At 34.8% G+C, this 21,366-nt stretch overlaps 2 protein-coding genes across 2 annotated transcripts; one reads left to right on the top strand and one right to left on the bottom strand.

Annotated features, from left to right (window-relative positions):
- LOC109223958 (protein NRT1/ PTR FAMILY 5.10-like) lies at nucleotides 10,061–13,956 on the top strand. The gene is made up of 4 exons (XM_019388467.1): nucleotides 10,061–10,315; nucleotides 11,511–11,728; nucleotides 11,909–12,444; nucleotides 12,832–13,956. The coding sequence occupies exons 1-4, from the start codon at nucleotides 10,177–10,179 to the stop codon at nucleotides 13,646–13,648; spliced, it is 1,710 nt and encodes a 569-aa protein (XP_019244012.1). The 5' UTR covers nucleotides 10,061–10,176; the 3' UTR covers nucleotides 13,649–13,956.
- Nucleotides 17,260–19,115, bottom strand: LOC109223957 (GDSL esterase/lipase 5-like). Its single transcript, XM_019388466.1, has 3 exons — nucleotides 18,841–19,115; nucleotides 18,124–18,388; nucleotides 17,260–17,810 (listed from the first exon to the last, which is right to left on the bottom strand). The coding sequence occupies exons 1-3, from the start codon at nucleotides 18,865–18,867 to the stop codon at nucleotides 17,569–17,571; spliced, it is 534 nt and encodes a 177-aa protein (XP_019244011.1). The 5' UTR covers nucleotides 18,868–19,115; the 3' UTR covers nucleotides 17,260–17,568.

Below are 21,366 nucleotides of genomic sequence, written 5' to 3'. Positions count from 1 at the left end.
TGTGGCCTTGATTATTTCAGTCCCTTGACTCAGCTCATCTTCTTCAATGACTTCAACTACAACTAGTTATTTCCTGAATACCAACTGCATTTCTGATTCTGGAGAACCTTTAGCTTTTCCAAACTTTGCCATGACGGTATTTAACCTTTTTCAACTTTATTCTGCCTTTGTGGGCATTTCACTTTTGACTTCTTTCAAAGTTTTTCATTTCAAAGCATCGGCCAATCATGGACAGTCGGGATCGACTTGATGCATTTGTTGAGGCTGGGTGCCTTTTGAATATATCAGCTCGCTTCAAACGAGAACCCTGTAAATCGGTCTTGTCATCTTTTCTTTGCCTTATTTTTGGAACAAAGTTAGACCGAAAGGGATTAAAAGAAGAAAAAAAAAAAACAAACAATACAATAGAGAACGAGTTTAGAACAAGAGGTGTCCCTTTCAGGGAACAGAAATACGGACTCATATGGGAGTACATGCAGACTTCAATAAACATGACATGCCTTTTGGACTGGATGCCTGATCTGTATAAATCGTCCGATTCTCAAAAACTCATCACAAATTTTGACTTAAAACCGCGAAACCTTGCTCATGATTGTGTTAATGCCATGGTTGTGTGAATCCTCTTTTCGATCAACAGTGCCCTTTATGGGTTTTCACTAGCTGATCTCTCTCATTTCTCTTCTCGCCATCGTCTTATAGTGCCCTTGCGAGTTTTCACTAATAAGACTCTCTCATTTTTATTTTCTCTACTCACCATCGCCCTACAGTGCCAATGAGGGTTTTCACCAATAGGACTCTCTTATTTTATTTCTCTTATTTGGTTACATCTGATCCAAGTAACAGTATCCTCCAATCCTTGAACATTCTCATTGATTGATCGGAAGGACTTGAAAGGAATTTGGGTAAAAAGAATTTGGACTGAATTACAACTTTGGAACCTTTCAGGCAAAACCATTGCCGAAACATTATAATATCTGCCCCAGTTTTACTTTTTTGGGGAATTTGGATTTTTATTTTGGTGTGACTGAACCTCAGAGAGAGGCTGCCTACGTATCCTTTCGGAATCAAGTCGAACGTAGTTCAGGGAAACTCTATTTTTGATTTTCTTTTGTTTTTTTTTTTTCATTTTTGTTTTTTTTCATTTTTGTTTTCTTTTGCTCTTTTTTTTTCTTTCTTTTTTTTTTGTTTTTTTTTGTTTTTTTTTCTTTTCTTTGTCATTTTATAATAACTTCCAGGTTCCAAAGAGGGTAATCAAAGATAGATAACCGGCTCAAAGGGTTTGCAAAAAAGGTTAATGGTGTTTGGGTAGCAAGAAAGAAAGCCTCCGTCATGCCAATCAGAGAATGTTACACCAAGTAATGAGTTAAAAACATTAACTTTTGACTGCATCTGCGTTGACTATTGTCTCGAGGACATTTCCTTCGATGTCTCCCAAATGCAACGCTCCATTTGGCAATACTCTTGTTACAACGTATGGACCTTTGCAATTTGGAGAAAAATTTTCCTTTGCTTCTTCATGGTACGGGAGAATATGTCTCAGGACGAGTTGTCCCACTTCAAATTTCTTGGGACGTACTTTTTTGTTATAAGCATGGGCCATTCTTTGTTGTACAACTGCCCATGGTAGCCTCCGGCCAATCACTTTCCATCAATCAAAGACAATATTTCAATCGGGTCTTTGACTCAATCATCATCATCGATCTCGGCTTCAACAATGATCCTAAGAGAGGGAATCTCATTTTTCGTTTCAATTCTTAGTTTATTTTTGTACAAGCCTTATCTTCAACACATTATGCTTCTTGGTTCATTATTTCGAAATCTGATAGCGTTTTAGGATCTGGCATGAAGTCCGCAAGCATGTCATGTTATTAAAATCTGCATTTACAGAACTGAAAAGAGAATAAGAAAGGTGACAAGATTAAGAAAAGAGACATTCATGGATGATGAGATATTGATTTTATTTATTTGAATATTTAAGAAAAAGATAGAAAGGTTTACATCAGAATGTAAGACAGTAAAGTAAAAACATTTGGATGACACACTGAAATAACTCGAATGGCTGAAAAGATAGCAAGACCAGCTACCGAGACTCCCGTCTGATAGGGAAAGTTTCTGGTTTGGCGTCCGTTTTTTGGTTTCTCTTCTGCCGCGACAATGGCTACTATGGCTTTCAATGCTGGATCAAATTCCCCATCATCAAATCATCCTGAGCAGGCCATATCCTATTGCTCAAATCTAGTAAAGTCAACCCTACATTTGCCTTCAATTTTTTTGTTTTTCACCGTCAACTTGCCTATTTGCCTTTTCGTGACCTTGGATCAACAACAGTGGTGCTTGTTCCATTTGTTGAGAAGATGCTTTTACTTCCGAGGGATCTTGGATTGTTTGCCTGACTCGCCATTGCAAACCAACAAACCGACCACCTTTAATTAGCTTTTATTTCTAAACAACAAGCATGTTAGAATAAACACTCTTTCTCTTTTTTACCACATTTTTTTATATATTTTTTTTTCTTTTTTTTTTTCAAAATGATTTGATCGAACCTGATGTAGGTTGCCTACGTATCATGTGGAGACATGAATCAGATCTTGCGTAGTTCGGGGAATCAGAACTGAAGTACACTAAACTAACTCTTTTTTTTCCTTTTTTTATGTGAATTCAGACTATCAGAACTTCTACACTAAGAAAATATTTTTGGGTTTTGAATTTATTTTTATTTTTTGAAAGAAGGACTTCCAAAGAAGAAAGAAAATATTTTTGGATTTTTAAATTTGATGTCTCAAAGAAAAACATCTAAAGAAGGAATTAAAAGAAAATAATTATTGAATTTTTAAAAATTGAGGGCCGGAACTGATGAGGTTTGCCTACATATCTCACATCCGGTGAGAATCAAACCCGCGTAGTTCATATATGTTTCAGAAATAGGATGAAATTTTTTTTAATTTTAAAATTCAAGCTTATTTTGATAAATTTTTTTTTGGGTGAATACCGAGATTTTTTTTAACTGGGTAAATTTTCTCTCCTATTTTCTCCCTTCTGCTTTTTCCTCAATTTTTATATATATATTTTTTAGAAACCGGTCAACATGCACAAGCCGAATCAAACATAATGCACAAGTAGCACATAAGATGCAACAGGATGGTCTTGCAATTCTCAGGTATACCTGTCCTAGACGGACCCAACCCCTGTGTTGAGTCCCTAAAGTCAATGCACATGATGCAAACAAACGTTCCTACTAGGGATCCGGCATGAGGCTATGTGATTCTAGGTTTAAATCCTGGGGGGAGTGTTTTAGACCTGGCTTACCCAAACGGACAGCTCGAGCCGAGGCGGGGGCAACGTACGGGGAGCACGAAAGTCTACCCGGCCTAGTTACTTGACCCAACCTCGTTCTAAATGGTATGACTTCTAACAGAAAAGTGGGCCACGCGCACGTGTGCACCATAAATTCAGAAGACTCAGAAGGGAGACGTAAGAAGACACTTTAATACAATTCAAATAATATCAAAACGGTAAATAAGCGGAAATTAGCACATTAGGCCAAAGCACAGTAATGACATCAAATTAATAAAGCCAAGTATAGATCACATTACAAGCTCGAATTCTTATTGTCTCCAGCAGAGTCGCCATAGCTGTCACACCTCCTTTTTTACCGGGAAAGGAAAGAAAGGAGTTTTTCCAATTAAAGTGACATTAATCGAAATGGGATATTTATTTTATTCAGAGTCGCCACTTGGGATAATTTATGGTGTCCCAAGTCACCGGTTTATTCTAAATCCCAAATCGAGGAGGATTGACTCTGTTATAAGTCTGCGAAACTAGAAGACCGGGTAAGGAATTCTGTTAACCCGGGAGAAGGTGTGAGGCACTCCCGAGTTCCGTGGTTCTAGCATGGTCGCTTAAAAATCTATACTTGCCTTAAAATTATTTAGTTGCGTGTTTTTAAACCTATGTGCATTTACCCTTTTTACCGCTTTTAATTGCTTGATTATTTGTAATTATGAAATTATCTCGAAACGGGTCACGCGTACGTGTACTCGTTGTTTGGTGTGTCAAAGTCATGTCACGCGTACGTGTACGTGTATACCCCTAACAACACTTTATTATTATTAAGATTGTTTTGCCCAAAGTTGCACGAACGCATACTTCGATTTACTTTTCAGAATTAAAATCGCAATTATATTACGCGAACGTATACATAATTACAATAATAATTTAAGTCGGGTTGATCATGTAAATTTGTAGGATAAAATTTTATTTCTTCATAATTTCTTTATCTTTACTTGCAATCATTTACCATATTAGATAATCTAACTAAAAGTTAGTCTTTAGAGCATATTTGGAAGTTTGTGTTGTATTTTAAACTAATGAGAATAACCCATCAAAAGTTAAATTTCGTTTTAAAATTAATACTTACGCATACATTTTAACCTTTTTTTATTTCCTTTTAATCTTTATAACTCCATCAGTTTTTCCCTAAACAAATGCTACGTAAATTTGTACAAGTTTTGTTACATAATTTGAACTTAATTTGGCTTTAAATAAATTAACTTGTAATAAAACTATAATATTGAGATTTAATCTGATGCAGTATGTTATCCTTACAATTATGCATATATATATATACGTATTTTTAAAGCTAGTTTAAAAACTATTTGTTTTTGGTATACTTCTTAGACAAAACAAGATATTGAACTTCTAAAACCATTCCAACAAAATGACGTAACTTTAAAAAATGTTATTAACTTAATATTTGCTCATACGTACCAATTGCAAATCCATACAGTTAACCAAGTACAGGTTTCAAATTTGCACAAAAATTTAATCCTCAATTAACAATCCTACGGTGGACTAATGAAAACTTGTTGAATATATTAATTCCCTGCTTTGAATTGCAAAAGAAGAAAATACCTAAAATATTTAAATCTATGATCATTAACAGATAACAGTACGAGAATTAAACTAGCTTTTCAAAAGAGACTAATTTTTAAGCAATGCATGCTACATAAACTAATATCACTCTTATAGTCAGAATTATACACTTGAATATAAAAACAAAAATGAGAAATAAACTTTGTTAAAGTACAACAACAAATAGCAATTCTTTTATCATTTATTTAAAATATGGCTGAAGTATTACATAGTTTAGAGGGTTACCTAGGTCGTAGGAAAATCAAAACTCAACAGCAAGAACATCTAATCAGCAACAACTCAAGTAATATGGGAAGACAACTCAAGAATAGTGGAAAGTGAACCAAGAAATAATATTCTCTCTTTTTGGAATTGAAACGAACAACTCTTAAAGACTAGGCTATTTCTGAAATACTTCTTTGCTCTCTAAATCTTGCCCCCTCCCCCCTCCCCCCCATCTCTTTCTTTTATGTCTATTTATAGAAGGAGATGACTGCAGTTTTTTTTTTTTTGGTCAGATGTGTGTGTATGTGATATCGTGTATGAGTGACGTGAAATGTGGGGCAACGTGGTGTGCAAATGATCGTGTGCAGGTGTAAAGAAAATGGGAACTGCTTTTGTGTACTTGGTCAACATGATGCTTAGGAAATCAAATATTGCAATTGAGGGCAATTTCTTGTCTCGTTATGTGAGATGTCAGAAGAAAAAAAAAATTATTAAAAGAAATGACATTATTTGCGTTGGCAAATACGTAGCCAAGAAACCCCGTGACATTTTTATATATATATATATATAAAAGAAAAAACTTAGAATTAGACTGTAATTAATTTTAAAGGAAACACTAAGAAAAGTATTAAAGTCACTAGCTCTCTTATTAAAAATTCTAATTAAAAGAAACTCTATATATATACATATTTTAATTTTTTTAATTTTTATTAAGAGTAAGATAAAAGTTCAAACTATTAAGATTAGACCTAAAAAAAATATATTTATACTAAAATATTATAGAATTGGGTGTGGTCAAAAATTAGTTGTTCACACACCTTATTCTATCATATCAATCATTTGGCAAAATATGAATGTCGTCGTTGCGGAAGTACCAGGGGGGGCATGAATTCGAGGTCGTTTCTTATCGTTTCATTCTAAGAAACGCGGGGACTATCTGTACACGGGCGAGATCGGGAAGCCCAATTTCGCAATCATTGCATCTCTCCCTTAGCTTGGAAAAGGCCCCGAAAATCCGTGAACGCAGCTCGAGGCTTCGACCTCGAAGGCTTTTCACACTCGACCTCGACGCAGCGTGAGTCTGTGGTCATCGAAGGTAAGCGGGAGGTTCCCTAGGCATGTGGTCCGAACTGACATCACCTGCAAGAGTAGTACCAGTCTGATCTAGATTACTAGGTAGTTGTGCCAGCTACCTTACTTTGTAGTAAATGCTTTTGTACTACGTTTGGGTTCTCCCTCATATATAAAGGGGAACCTTGTCATCTGTGGGCCATCTGATACTCAATATTCAATACAAGAACATCCTCTTTGCTCTCTAACTTAACATATTCTCTTGAACTCATTACATCCATTTATTGCTTATATTCATTGTGTTTTATTTATTGTTCTTCATTTATTGCTTATCATTGATCATAAAGAGCCATCACTGTAGCTCTTATAAAGTGTTAGCCTCTCCATCGACTGCCCACGGTAGGGTATAAGGCTTGACCTCGAGGCCCCGAATAAGCAAGCTCGAGGCCCCGCTTATCAGCCTATTGGTTTGGTTGTCACCTTGTTTTCAAGCTCGTATCTCATTTTCTAATCTTTTACTTAGCATCCATTGCTTAACAACTAGCATAAAAATAGATCACGTATTTTTAGAACCACAAAATCAAATTTAATTGTAATTACCATTTCCACGATAAACAAAGGTATTATTCAACTGCTACATTTTGATTTATCTACTCTTTCTTCGTTTTGGAGGAGTTTTCTTTATCTGTTCAAGCACATAACTATGCATCTCTATTTCTTGTATGGAAGTAAGAGCCTAAAATTATAAAGGAATTACTTACCATTAATGAATTCTAAAAGAACTATGTTATTCTGTGAGGGAAAAATATGAAGCTTATGTTAAAAAAAATTCCTATACTTTGCACGAAATTAGTTATACCCCTAAACAAATTATTGTCTTAGTTACCCTCGAAGTTGGCTATTTGACAGTTGTTACTCATGGACATTGACTGATAAAGTGCGTGGATATATACACTCTCTGTTAGGCACGTGAAAGTGAAGAAAATTTAAAAACCAACTTTCAGATGTAATATTTTTAATCGTTAATATAATTATTTATTTGTTAGAATATAATTGTGCATTTCTTCTTAATTCATTTTAATATACAATGTATACTTTATCTAACTTTGTTTTTTTAATTTTTTTTAGATACACTGGCTATTTGATCCAATCATATATTTTTTGGGAGGCTAAATTTGTAAAAACTTAGCTGGAATTTCCCATAAATAAAATAATTTTAGCTAAAATAATAAAGTACTAATTGTGTATTATTTATTATTTTTCTTTAGATGCAAATGAATATTTATTGTAATTGTATATTTTTATTTCGGGTCAAATCTATTAAAAAATTGGCTAGAGTTTATTATTTTCTTATTTAATTAAAAAGGTATAGCCAAAATAACGGAGTTGCAATTATTTTCAAAGTCCATAACACTTTTGAAATGCTGAACTCACTCTTGTTGATAAAGGCTTCTTGATTTGTAATCAGGAATATAGGTCAAAAGAAGAGTTGTCCTCAACTTTAGTTTTGATTCTTTCTACAATTAGATCTTGATTCGGTATACTCTAAAGACGCCCTCAGTACAATATTGACGATCTCACAAAGATGAAATTTCAGTGAATTGTCATTTACTGATCTCACCCTACTGTTCCTTAAGGTAACGAAAAGCAAAACTGAATTCCTAAGGTGGAGAGCAAAAGCAAAGCCAACTACTACGTTGTTTAAGTAAATAGAATAATTATTACTATAGTATATACTTTTATTTCTTTGACATACACACATTTTTGTTTTTCATCCAAAAAATTATTTCTCACTTGGATAACAATTGTTCTTTTGTGGCGAAAAACTTCTAGAGTCATTTAATGACTATTGTTTTGGAAGGTAAAAAAAAAAACTTAAGTAATAATTCTTACAAAAAAATAATTCAAATATGAAAAGAATTTATATTTATATATAAATAAAATCTTACTCGATATTAGATTCCTATGTATTAGGAGTTTTTACCTAACTCAAGTAAGAAAAGATTTAATAGTCAAAATTAAATTAATTTAAAAAGCATAAATATTTCAAAAAAAAATAATCAAATGACTATTTTGTCCAGTGTGAACTCTACGTTAAAAAGGTAAAAAAGAAAAAGCATAAATATTTTTTAAAAAAAATAATCAAATGACTATTTTGTCCAGTGTGAACTCTATGTTAAAAAGGTAAAAAAGGCGAATGATATTTCGCTAAGGGCATTCGTGGTTACATATATACACACACATTTATGCTTGTGTAGTTTTATGTGATTACATATGACTTTAATTGTACATGAACTATTTATTTTCTTTGATAACAATAAAAGTCTTTAAAATGTTAATTATTTATTTATTGTTGAGACAATTTTACGTGCTTAGTGTCTTGAATGAATTTTATATCTTCTCTATGGTGCTTTGTGATGATCTCATATAAAATATTTGCATCCTAAATGTTACATATATGGATTTATTTTTAATTAGTACATAAGGTAATATATTGATAGATATTCAACTCTTAAATAGTAGGACTTCGTACCTAATTTAATAAGGAAAGATACTATAGGCGCGCTTTGCGTGTACCTGATTTTAATGAAATATTCTATTTTAAAAAATATAAAATATTAGTAAATAATGCGATTGGATTGTAAAATAAAAGTTAAAAAAAGTATAAGCTACTAAAAAGACGAATGTTGATTGCGAAGATATCTTGGCCATAGAAGTCCTTAGATACATAATTATGATTTATGAGGACTTCTGGGAGAATATTTGATGAAAATTATGATATATTTATGACGTAAGCAAACAAATTATAAGATTTCTCAAATAAAATAAATTTAAAAATTAAATCTTTTGGTCTTTCGGGAATAAAGATGTTGGCTTATAGCTCATAAAAATTTTGATAAGTGATAACGTCTAAAAATTACTAATGTTGGCTTAATATTCTACAACAAACAATTAAAGATATAGAAATATCATAAATTATTATTTGTTGAAATAATTAAAAAGATGATGATAATTCGCTAAGAATAGATTTCGTGTATAAGTTGAATATATTTTTTATTAAAATTAGGACACCAACGATGATATCTTTCTTCATTCATTGGTCACAAAGCAATATATATATATATATATATATATATATATATACACACACACATTTCATATGACTTTAATTGTACATGAACTATTTACTTTGTATGATAAAAATAAAAGTCTTTAAATATGTAATTAATCATTAATTGTTAAGACAATTTTACGTGCTTAGTATCTTGAATGAATTTTGTATCTTCTCTATGGTGCTTGGTGATGATCTCATATAAATTATTTGCTAATCGCGTTAAGCATAAATGTTATATATATAGATTTATTTTCAATTAGTACATAAGATAAAATATTGATAGATTTTAAACTCTTAAATAGTAGGACTTCGTACCTAGTTTAATAAGGAAAGATATTACAGGCAAAAATTTAGGTGATTCCAAGGTCCTAAATAGTAGGAAAATGACTTAAATTACAATTTTATTGAATATGAAAGCTATTTTTTGAAGGGTAAAAAGGCAAACAACATTCGCTAAGGGTCTTCCTGCTTTTAATATAGTATTGATAATATAGATATAGGTATAAATATAGATTACTCTGTTTACATACCGTTATCAATATGTAGTACTAAAAATTTCACCAAAAAAACTGTTCTGAGTTTCTAACATTACTATCGACTATTAATATTTTCTGAATTTTTACGAAAGATATTTTCTACTCTTCAGACTCCATATATTTTCCTTTTTTTTCGGGTCCGGAAATATTTTTCTTTTTGTGATACCAAGTACCGTTACCAACTAACACCACGATTCTTTTACAGAAACCGCCAAAAAGTAAAACATCATATGGACTGCCCAATCATATTTCTCATGGAACCACACAACAACTTGAACTCAATCATTGTTGTAGAAGAAACTTGGGTTGGTCATCTCCATGGCCACCGGAGGAGTCAACATCTCCGACGCCGAAATCCCCTTTCTCGGCGACGTCGTTGAAGGATCCGTTGACTTTAAGGATCGTCCTGTGACCCGATCCAAATCCGGTGGCTGGAGATCCGCTTCCTTCATCATAGGTAATAACTAAATACCCATATGCAATTGCCACTGATTTTAAAATATATATGCAATTTTACCATCTGGGTTGACTTAAATTTTGGATTTTCTCCAGTAATAATCATTGATGTTCCAATCTTTATGCAATTTTTGTTGCTGGATTATTTTAAAAAAGCGTTTTTTTTTCCAGTATTGACATCTATATATTTTGAAATTGTTCGCAATTTTAGCTGTTGGGTTGTTTTAAAAAATTGTTTTTTTTCCCACTAAGGTTATGATATTCAAATCTTTTCTGCAATTTTAGCTGCAGGATTGTCTCAAGTTTTGATTCTTTTTCCTCTATTATTATTGATTTTTCAAATGTTTCTGCAATTTTAGCTGCCTTAACAATTGATTTTTTAACTGGCAGTTTTTATGGATTTTCAATTCTTTCTGCAATTTTAGCAGCTAGATCATCTTCTGAAATTCATTTTTACACTATTGCCTTTGATATTCAAGTCTTTTTGTTCGAAAACAATTTTAGCATCTATTTTCTTAAGAAAATGGTCGATATTGATATTCAAATCTTTCTGCAACTTCAGCAGCTGGGTTGTATTAAAAATTTAAAATTGATCTTTTGCCACCAAGTGGAATGAATGCGTTCAAAATGGTGAAAAATTAGCCGACTCCAACTAGTTTAGCGCTGAAGCATAGCAGTAGTAGCATTATAATTGCCAAATTTTCTTGTCTGTCTGCAAGTTTGGCATTTGGGTTGTCTTAACAGCTGATATCTCTCACTGATTTTTTAATTTATTTCCAATTTGGGTTGTCTTAGCATTTGATCTGTTCCGTACCAATTGTCACCAATTTTGAATCAACAGTTTTACCTGTTGAGTTGTCATAAAAATTGTTCCCCACCAAATGAAAATGAAACATGTTCAAATGGAGTGAGATGGATATTAAGAATGCATATAATCACCCTCAGCTAATTGGGGATTGAGGCGTTGTTATTGTTGTACTCGTATTGTTGCTTATATCAAATTTATCTCCAATTTTGCCATTGGGCTGTCTTAAAATTGATTTTTTCACCAATTGTAGCTGATTTTCAAATCATTCTCCAATTTTGGGAGCTGGATTGTCTTAGAAGTTGATCTTATTTCAAATTCACTGACTTCCAAAATCTATCACAATTTTAGCAGCTGGGTTTGAAACTTGATTATTTTCTTCCGGTTATAGGCGTGGAGGTTGCAGAGAGATTTGCATATTATGGGATAAGTTCGAACCTAATAAGCTACCTAACGGGCCCACTAGGCCAATCGGTTGCAACAGCGGCGGTGAATGTAAATGCTTGGAGCGGAACAGCATCGCTTCTTCCGCTTTTGGGTGCATTTATTGCTGATTCATACCTGGGTCGGTATCGGACCATTATCATCTCCTCTCTGCTCTACATCCTGGTTAGTACCCAGTTCAGGCTTTTGTTTTGGCGCGGCTGTACTCTTTCCTCTCTTTTTTTGCTACTTATGGTACAATATGAACAAGTATGCCTCTCATAGTTGATTGAAACTACTGCCTTCTTTATGCTTTAGCAAAGAAAGAATTAGCAAGTAAGACGGTTTTCATTTGTTGATGTACAGGGACTTGGCTTCTTGACACTTTCAACTGTCCTCCCTTTCAGTTATTCTGACTGCCAAGATACTGCAACATGTTCTCCTCCCAAATTCCAAATTATTTTCTTCTTCTTTGCTTTGTATCTAGTAGCTTTTGGGCAGGGAGGGCACAAGCCTTGTGTACAAGCTTTTGGAGCGGACCAATTTGATGCTCAAGACCCAGAAGAAAGTAAAGCTAAAAGCTCATTCTTCAATTGGTGGTATTTTGGAATGTGTGGTGGTCTGTTGATGACCCTCTGGATATTGAACTACATTCAAGACAACCTTAGCTGGGGTCTTGGATTTGGAATTCCCTGTATTGTCATGGGTCTCGCTCTTATTGTGTTCGTGCTTGGAAGCTTCACTTATCGGTTTCGCCAGAGCAGTGATGAAAAGAACCCATTTCTTAGAATTGGTAATGTGTTTATTAATGCAGCTAGGAATTGGCAAACAACCGCTTCAGCTATATCAGTTGAACAAGAAGTTCTGGGTATTCTGCCTCATGAAGGTTCTGAACAATTCAAGTGAGTGTTTTGCAATTACTTTCATAATTGGACGAATAAAAGTTGTTGATTTTTTGGTCATCTGCTGATCTTCGGACAATTTAAAGGAAAAAAACTTACAGTTCTGCAATAGATTAGGATGGTAGAAATATTTGTGGAATGGCTCCTCTACTCGGGTTTGATTTGCTTAGAGTTAAAAGGATCTAGGGACTTGCTTTAAAGAGTTAAAGATTGCATAGTCTTAAGCTTGCTATTGAATGTTAAAAGCCCATTGCACGTGTGGATACTCCAATTTATTATAGGATAGTATTAGCCGTTTAATGAAATATTTGTATAAAAAAGTAGTTTTTCTATCAACTGTATTAAAAGACATCTCATTTTATTGGTATAAATTTTTATTGAACACAGGTTCCTCAACAAAGCGTTGCTTGCCCCCGATGGTTCCAAGGAAAATGGGAAAATTTGTAGTATCAGCGAGGTTGAAGAGGCTAAGGCTATTCTTAGGTTGATTCCAATATGGATAACGTGTTTGGTATATGCTATTGTGTTTTCACAGTCATCCACTTTATTCACCAAACAAGGTGCAACTTTGGACGGATCTCTTGGTTCAAATTTTGAAGTACCAGCTGCCTCATTACAATCTTTCATCAGCCTCTCTGTTGTCGTTTTTATTCCTATATATGACCGTATTTTGGTTCCCGTTGCAAGAGTGATAACTAGGAAACCGTCAGGCATCACAGTGCTCCAAAGAATTGGAACTGGGATTTTCTTGTCTATACTTTCCATGGTGGTTGCAGCTATAGTGGAGAAGAAACGTCTCCAGACTGCTATAGAATACGGGCTGGTTGACATGCCAAAGGCAACAATTCCCATGAGCATTTGCTGGTTAATACCTCAGTACCTACTATTTGGTATTTCCGATGTATTTACCATGGTTGGTCTGCAGGAGTTCTTCTACGATCAGGTGCCAGTCGAGTTGAAAAGTATAGGTCTTTCTCTCTACCTCAGCATTTTTGGCATAGGGAGCTTCTTAAGCAGTTTTCTCATCTCTGTTATTGAGAACATCACTGGTAAAGATGGTCAGATCAGTTGGTTTTCGGACAACTTGAATCGGGCACATCTGGATTACTTCTATTGGGTTCTTGCTGTACTTAGTTCTATCGCATTCACTGCATACTTGTATTTTTCAAGATCTTATATATACAATAAGTCAAGTTCTCTCTAAGATGTATTGTACTTGTGTAGGGTAACTTTAGCATGGAGAAGTTAAGGGTGCACAAAGGTCTTCTCTGTGCTGTAGTGTAGTGATATTCTTGTCAAAGCACCTTGTATGGTAGAAGGCTGAGGTGTTTGTGTTACTATTGTTGTATATATACGTGTTCGATATGGTGAGAGACTTTGATTATAAGTTCGTTAGATAGATAATTGTTCGAGAATTACAAAAACTAAGTGGTGATAAGCACATGTTATTTTATGTTGTGTAATTGTAATTTCAGAAAACTCTTATCTTAAAATAACTCAGCGCTTGAAACACTAGCAGTTTTGGATTTTTTTTTTTTTGAGATATTCTTACAACTTGTCATAACATGGAATATCTTCGGTGTTTGGTATAATTCCCCAACTTTGAAGCTACTTATGATAGGAAAATGCACTAATGGCAAAATCCAACTTAAATTTCAGTACGATATTGCTTCATTAGAATAAAAACATCTCTTAAAAAAAAGGCAACTCAATGTACTAAGCTCTAGGGGTGTGCATTCGAATCGGTTTATCGATAAATCGAATCGATTATTTGTTATCGGTTTGTCGATTTATCGATTTCGATTTCGATTTCGAAATTTTCCTTATCGAGTTATTGATTTCGATTTCGATTTTGTCCTCTTCGGTTTATCGGTTTATCGATAAACCGATAAGAAATACTAATTTATTTTTTTTTAATTTTTTTTTTTACCCTTATTCTATAATACCCTTTCCTTTACCCTAAGTCCCTAACCCTATTATTTCATCTACCACATTTAAGGAATTATCATATTTAAAACTCAAGGGAATGAAGTTCAAAATAATGGAAAATAGAATTAGCCGTAATGATGTATTTTTTTTTTTATACCGTTGGAGTGTTGGTGGCATACATTTGATCCCTTACTTTAGTTTCGTTGCATGTGCTTGTTGACACAACATTTATGTTATAAACGGTGTTCGTCTTATTTTAGCTTCTTTTGGTCCATATTAGTTAGGCGTGTTTATAGCGATATACTTTCCGTGGAATCCCGCAAATTTTCTTATTGGTGTAATCGATAACCGAATCGATAAGCCCCAAAAATCGATAAATCGAAAAAATCGAAACCTTATTGAAACGATAACGATAAGCATATGTACAAATCGATAATCGATAAGGGTCAAAATCGAATCGATAAATCGATGCACACCCCTACTAAGCTCCCCTATGCACGGGGCCGGGGAAAGATGGTCTAATGTACGCTGCCTTACCTTATATTTTCTATCCAAAGTTATTTTTGCGGCTTGAACCCGTGACTTCCCTTTCAATAGAAACATCTCTTACCACAGTTGAGTCAAACATGACATTGGAAATGCATGTCAGGTTAACTGCAAGGTCAATATAACAGATAAACCCCTTGCGAAGAAAATGATATTTTGTTGTCCACGGAACAAAAGAAAAGTTTCTTGTATATTAAAAAAACCATTTGGTATCGAAGCTAAGTGGCCTCTTGCTACCCATACGCTAACAGAGTTTCGTGAAGACTTCCTCAACTGTGCTTGATTGAAAGGCAGGCACATGGCCACCAACCAAGAGAGTGTTTATGCCACATATATCCCTCTTATTCCTTAGATGCTATACAGACGTGGAGCTGGTCGAATCTATACAGCCGTGGAGCAACAACCGTGTCTGGATCTATTAACTCTGCAATTCATCGGATGACTTTACAGTCGCCAAAGAAGCACTCGTATCATATACCTGCTTCTCTCAGTGAATCAATCACTGCTCTGCCCCCTCACCAAACGGCCTGCAGCCGCTCTCTAACCAGCTTGCCTCTTTTTCTCCTGCAGCAGCTTTATCTTAGTGTTTTCTTTTGCTTCTACCATTACAACCCTTAAGCCTTTCTCTTACGTGCTTGCCGAAGTAGCTACCGTTGCTGTTGGTGTGTCAACTTGTTGAGCATCCATGTTGTTATGAAGCGCACCCTCATGATATATGGTTGGAGAAACTTTGTAATCATTAAGGCAATTCTAAGAGGAGAATGAGAACAGCTGACTATGTCATAAGTCAGACTAAGAAAACACAATGTATGATCGGAAAACCTTGCATGTAAGCCCCTGCATAGATGGGAGGGAGATACCTCAAGTATCTATGACTGGTGGAAACTCGTAATAGGTGAATGACATAATTCTTGAAGAGTTGTTTATCCCAAGCATTTGTCCGTCAAGTGCATCCTAGGACCTGTTTTCAGAAACTCTCTGAAACTGTCTGGTCTAACTGGTGCAAGCATTTCCACTTCGGCTTTAGGAAACGAAATTATCCACTGAAACTTCATCAAGGAGGTTTACTGAAGCTTCAAAGGTGTTGAAATTTTGTTGCTTTGAGTTACTGCAGTAACTTTTTTAGCATAATAAGTTACTTAGTTTTAGAATAGATCTACTTTTTTGAATTCAAATTTCAGTTAGATTTTTTAGGTTTGTTGAGATATTTTAGTTTTTTTGAATTTTTGTTATGCAGATTTTTCTGCAGATTATGTTCTTAACTGGCTATTTAAAGCCTTGTTATGCTTAATAAAATTATATTGAGAGACATTTTCAATCTTTACTTTTAATATTTTTGCTGCCCCATCTTTTAAAAAACCAACAAAAGGATCCCGGCAGCAGGCCTTGATAAAGGTCAATGCCATATTCTCGTTATTACCTAAATGCCGGAATTCTTGGCACCATACAGCTATACTTAGACCAATCCTAAGAAAATAGATAATGTGTTTATGAGCATACCTTTAGTAGATCGCTGCACAGACCACCGCTCACTGTATATCCACCATGGGAATAGAAATGTTCTGGACTTAGTACTTGGCTGATGCTTTACAGTGGTATGCTAAAGCCAAGTTCTAGTAATTAGTCAATTCACAAATCACCTCATAACAGCAGTCTGTTCTCTGGAACATCATTTTTCCTATTGAATATCTTGGAAGCTTGTGTCTGATTTTTTCAAGTGAAACAACTCGACGGGGCAGTACTTCAGAACAATGAGAAGGCTTTCCCATTCATATTTTACAAGAAGAGCATTCTTTCTAACATCTAAACCACTGACAAAGAGTTCTGCAAAATTAGACATCCGGTAGGGAGAGCTTCCCTTTTAATGGGCCTTACGAGGTATGAATCTGGATTAGTGGGGCCCTTAATATGGGTACCGGACACCGGGTTGCAAAAAAAAAAAAAGGAGAAACAAGACATAAAGATCTCATGCTATGCTCATTTCCGGTTTAAAAGGGTTGTTTCCAGAGACAAGCAGATATTAATTCAAGCGCCAATGGAATCACTCTGAAGCTGCATTTGCGAAACATAGTCTCAAGTTTAAAAAAATCAAACAATCACCAAACATGCTTTTTGTTTTCTTTAAATGTAAAGGAAGGCAGGAAAGGCTTGTTATTGTTCATGTTCTTTTCTTCAACTCTTTTTGGAACTTCGATTTTAGCAGAGGATATCAGATGATGCCTGATACAAAAATACTAATTATGCTTGCCATATCTAGGCACATTCATCTTTTCAAGGTCCAATGATGGAGCAATGCCAGAGTACATAGAAACAAATGCGACCGAAGAAGAACAATGTAAGAGACAGAGACAAAAAGGGGAAGTTTTATTAACTCTAGTCACTTCCCTGATAAGAAGGACATTCTTTTACAAATCCTTATCCAATGGCATATACAATTAAATGTACATTGCAGGATTCCAACTAATTTCTCAGCGTTGTTCAATCATGAAGACTGAGATATGAAGTCATCTCTCAAATCTAACGATTGACTCTTTGTAAATTGAACAGAAAAGGAATGGAAGAACAAAGTAGAGATCTAGCTCTTTTAGACATTCTTTTTGCTTCTATCTTTAAATATAACGAAACAATCCCATCAATGCCACCATCAGGTTATGTTGAAAGTTCAAAAAAGGATTTTAGATTGTAAGGTGAAACGACATCTACAGTTCCATTCCACAGTAATTCGGCGTACTGTTGGTAGGCCAGCTCAGTGGGATGAAACGAGTCGAAAAACAAGTAATCTTTCATGTTTTTACACAGCTCGTACTTTTTTACCTGCCTCTTACCTCCACAACTATAAATCCCTCGAAATGCACCAGTCCCACAACAAGCGGTCTTTGATGTCTTAAAACCTAAACAAAAGCAAAATTGTAAGTAAACTAAGGAAACATTCCTTAGATGATAATTAAACATTATACTTTGTATTTCCTTTACATTGAGCATTGCCTCAACATGTGATTTAACCGATTAAGATTTAGGACCCACGTTCTATTCTATGAGCAGGGCAATAAAATTTCTGGCACTGTGCAGACATGGGATGGAAAAGACAGATAAAGAAAAACCTATAGTACTTATTGCCATATTAGCTGTGTTAACACAAAATAAACACTGAAAACAGAAACGAACATAAAGAGACGGATTTTGAGTTCGATGAGATAAACATACCATATTTTGTTGGATTATCAATGCTTTCGGTAAATACTTTGAACAAGTTGAATAATGTATACTTAAATCCAGGCAATTGTTTCTCAAGTTGCTTGAGAATTTCTGGGAGAGCTGAATTATGCATTTTCACCAAGTTTGTGACCTCCTCTATGAAATCGCCATTCTTAACTCCTCTTCGAGCATTAAGAGCCCTAATATTAGGAAGAGAACCTATGGGAACCATATTAAGCATGGCAAATTTTCTCCCTCCTTCCCTGTAAATTCCCTGTTGCATTAATTTAAGAAAGTTAAAGAAGTAGTCTAGCTACTCTCTAGCCAATACTCAACCTAGGACATGAAAAAAAAACTCAAATTTGACAAACAAAAGAATTTACACACAGAAGTTTTAATTTGTCATTATTTCACACAAAAAGAAAGTAACAATATCTGATTTCATCCCAAATAATTACAAATTTTGATTTGCTTTGGTCAAAGTCATTTGTATCATATACACTTTTCTAAAATGGACAACAAAATGAAAGCACTCATCACTAAGCAAATACTTCCAAGTCTCAAATAGATAAAAATGTAAATCTAACTCCAAAGAAAGACGAAAAATTTAGGTTGAATTCATTATCTTCAAAACAGATGTCAAATTGCCCATAATCATTTGTAGATATTCTTTTTCAGGATATGGAATAGTCGAATTTGTTGAGAAAGGAGCCAAGTAATCATTACCACCAGCGCTAAAAATATATACAGCATTGGAGAGGATCTGTTTGGATTCCGTTGCTCCCACCTTCTTCTTCAATATTTCTACCACATTTTTGAAATATTTCAACTGTATGTTGAGATCTATGACCTGTCAAATGGAATCAATACTTTAGACATAAACAAGTCCTGGTAATACTAAGTAACTTGCAGAATTTGACATAGAAGGAATTATGGTTATTTAACAATCTTCTTATCAAATAAGTTATGTAAGAATCTTATCCTGAACATAAAATAGCATGTAGAGTATTATACAAATAGACTTGAGCCTGTTAGATGAATGCATAGTATAAACCTTTGAAATGTTACACAAACATGTGATTGAAAATTAAAATTTATTTCTTATAATGTATTAACTAAGAATGTTAATTTTATAAATGAGAATAAACTCTTTTTTGCCATCAAGCGGTTAAGTATTGTCACGACCCGAATTTCCCACCGTCGGGACCGTGATGGCACCTAACATTGTACCCTCTAGGCAAGCCAACATTACTGATTATTTCACCTTTTTTTTTTCTTTATCTTTTAGCAATTTACCAGTTAATATAAGAATATCAGCGGAAAATAAAATGCGGAAGAACAGAATTTAACAGATTATCTTAATACAAATACGAATCCGAAATAAAACTCCACCCAGAACTGGTGTCACAATCTCACGTACCATCTACGAATACTACAAATAATAGTCTGAACAAAGAAATACACATCTGTCTCGGAAATAGATAAAACAGAAGGAAACAGGATAGAAGGGGACGCCAAGGCCTGCGGACGCCTGTAGGACTACCTCGGGTCTCCACTGGATTGAAGGCAGCAACCTCGAACTACGGTCCGTATGGTCCAGCACTGGGATCTGCACAAAAAGTACAAAGTGTAGTATCAGTACAACCGACCCCATGTACTGGTAAGTGCCGAGCCTAACCTCGATGAAGTAGTGATGAGGCTACGGCGGGGCATAACAATATTTATATATAACCTGCAACAATTTATACTAAACAGAAAGGAAATACCGAATGTAATAAGGCAATAACTGGCATTAAATAAACTCGGAACCCAGATGTTCTACTAGTAATCGGCTATAACCAATCCTTAAGGGTGTTTCGATACCACAGTAATGAATTTCAGCAGAAATGAATACTTAAAACAACAACTGATGCGGCGAGCATCCCGATCCAATCATATAAACAACAACAGTATCAATATTCACTCTTATTCCTCCTTGTTGCGGCGTGCAACCCGATCCCACCTGTCCACCCTTATTACTCCTCAGCACATTTCACACTTAATCCTCCTGTTGCGGCGCGCAATCCGATCCCACCTGTCCACCCTTATTACTCCTTGTTGCGGCGTGCAACCCGATCCCACCAGACAATCATAATTCACCTTTATTCCTCCTGTTACGGCGTGCAACCCGATCCCAATATATATATCAACACCAAACACAAAAGACTAAAGACAAGAGTTTCACAAGCTAACTCAAATCCCCCACATTACTTATACCTCAATCCACACAATGGAATATCACAACGATTTATGAAACTTCACCAATGAAAACTATTCAGCGAGACCAACCAAGGTGCACCATAAGGCACCAATGAATCAATATAAGCCAACAAGGTAACAAAATAAAGCTACAAAACCAATAATACTCCAACGGAAAACATCAACAGTTAACATGTAACATTTAAATAATTCAATAAAGAGAACAACAGTTAACATGAAGCAATTAGACATGGAAACATTTATGAGCAAGTAGCAATTAAGGCAGGAAAGTAAGATATAGGGGAACGGGGAAAGGAAATGGGCTAAACAAGTAATTTGGTGACGCATAGGTACTCGTCATCACACCTATACGTCACACACATGATATTTCACATAGCAAACAAGATGGGGATCCCTAGTCCCTCAAGTCAAGGTTAGACCAAACACTTACCTCAAGCCAACGGGTAATTCAACACTCAACCACCGCTTTACCTCTCGATTCCACTACCAATTCACTCGTATCTAGCCATAACTAATTTAATAACATCAATAAATGCTAAATAAACCAATTCTAATGCATGAATATAAATTTCCCAATGTTTTCCCTAAAAAGTCAAAAATCGACCCCGGGCCCGCTTGGTCAAAAGTTCGAACCAAAACCCGATTACCCATTCACCCACGAACTCAAATATGCAATTGGTTTTGAAATCCGACCTCAATTTGAGGTCCAAATCCCTAAAATTTGAAAATCCTAATTTCTACCCAAGAACACCCAATTTCCCATGAAAAACCCTAGATTTTGAAGTGATATCATGTAAAAAGATGAATTAGATTGAAGAAGATGAGTTAGAAATCACTTACTTATGATTTGGAGAAGTTTGAGTCTTTGGAAAATCGCCTAGGGATGCTTAGGGTTCGAAATTTTGAAGAATGAAGTTGAAATCCCGTCTGAAATCTCACTTAACAGGCCGCAGTTATCGCAGTTGGGATCAGGGGTTCGCAATTGCGAACCCT

This window comes from Nicotiana attenuata, chromosome 3, assembly GCF_001879085.1.
Source record: "Nicotiana attenuata strain UT chromosome 3, NIATTr2, whole genome shotgun sequence".
Classification (NCBI taxonomy): domain Eukaryota; kingdom Viridiplantae; phylum Streptophyta; class Magnoliopsida; order Solanales; family Solanaceae; genus Nicotiana; species Nicotiana attenuata.
Note: the sequence above shows the minus strand (reverse complement) of the source record. Positions and strands in the feature narration are given on the sequence as shown.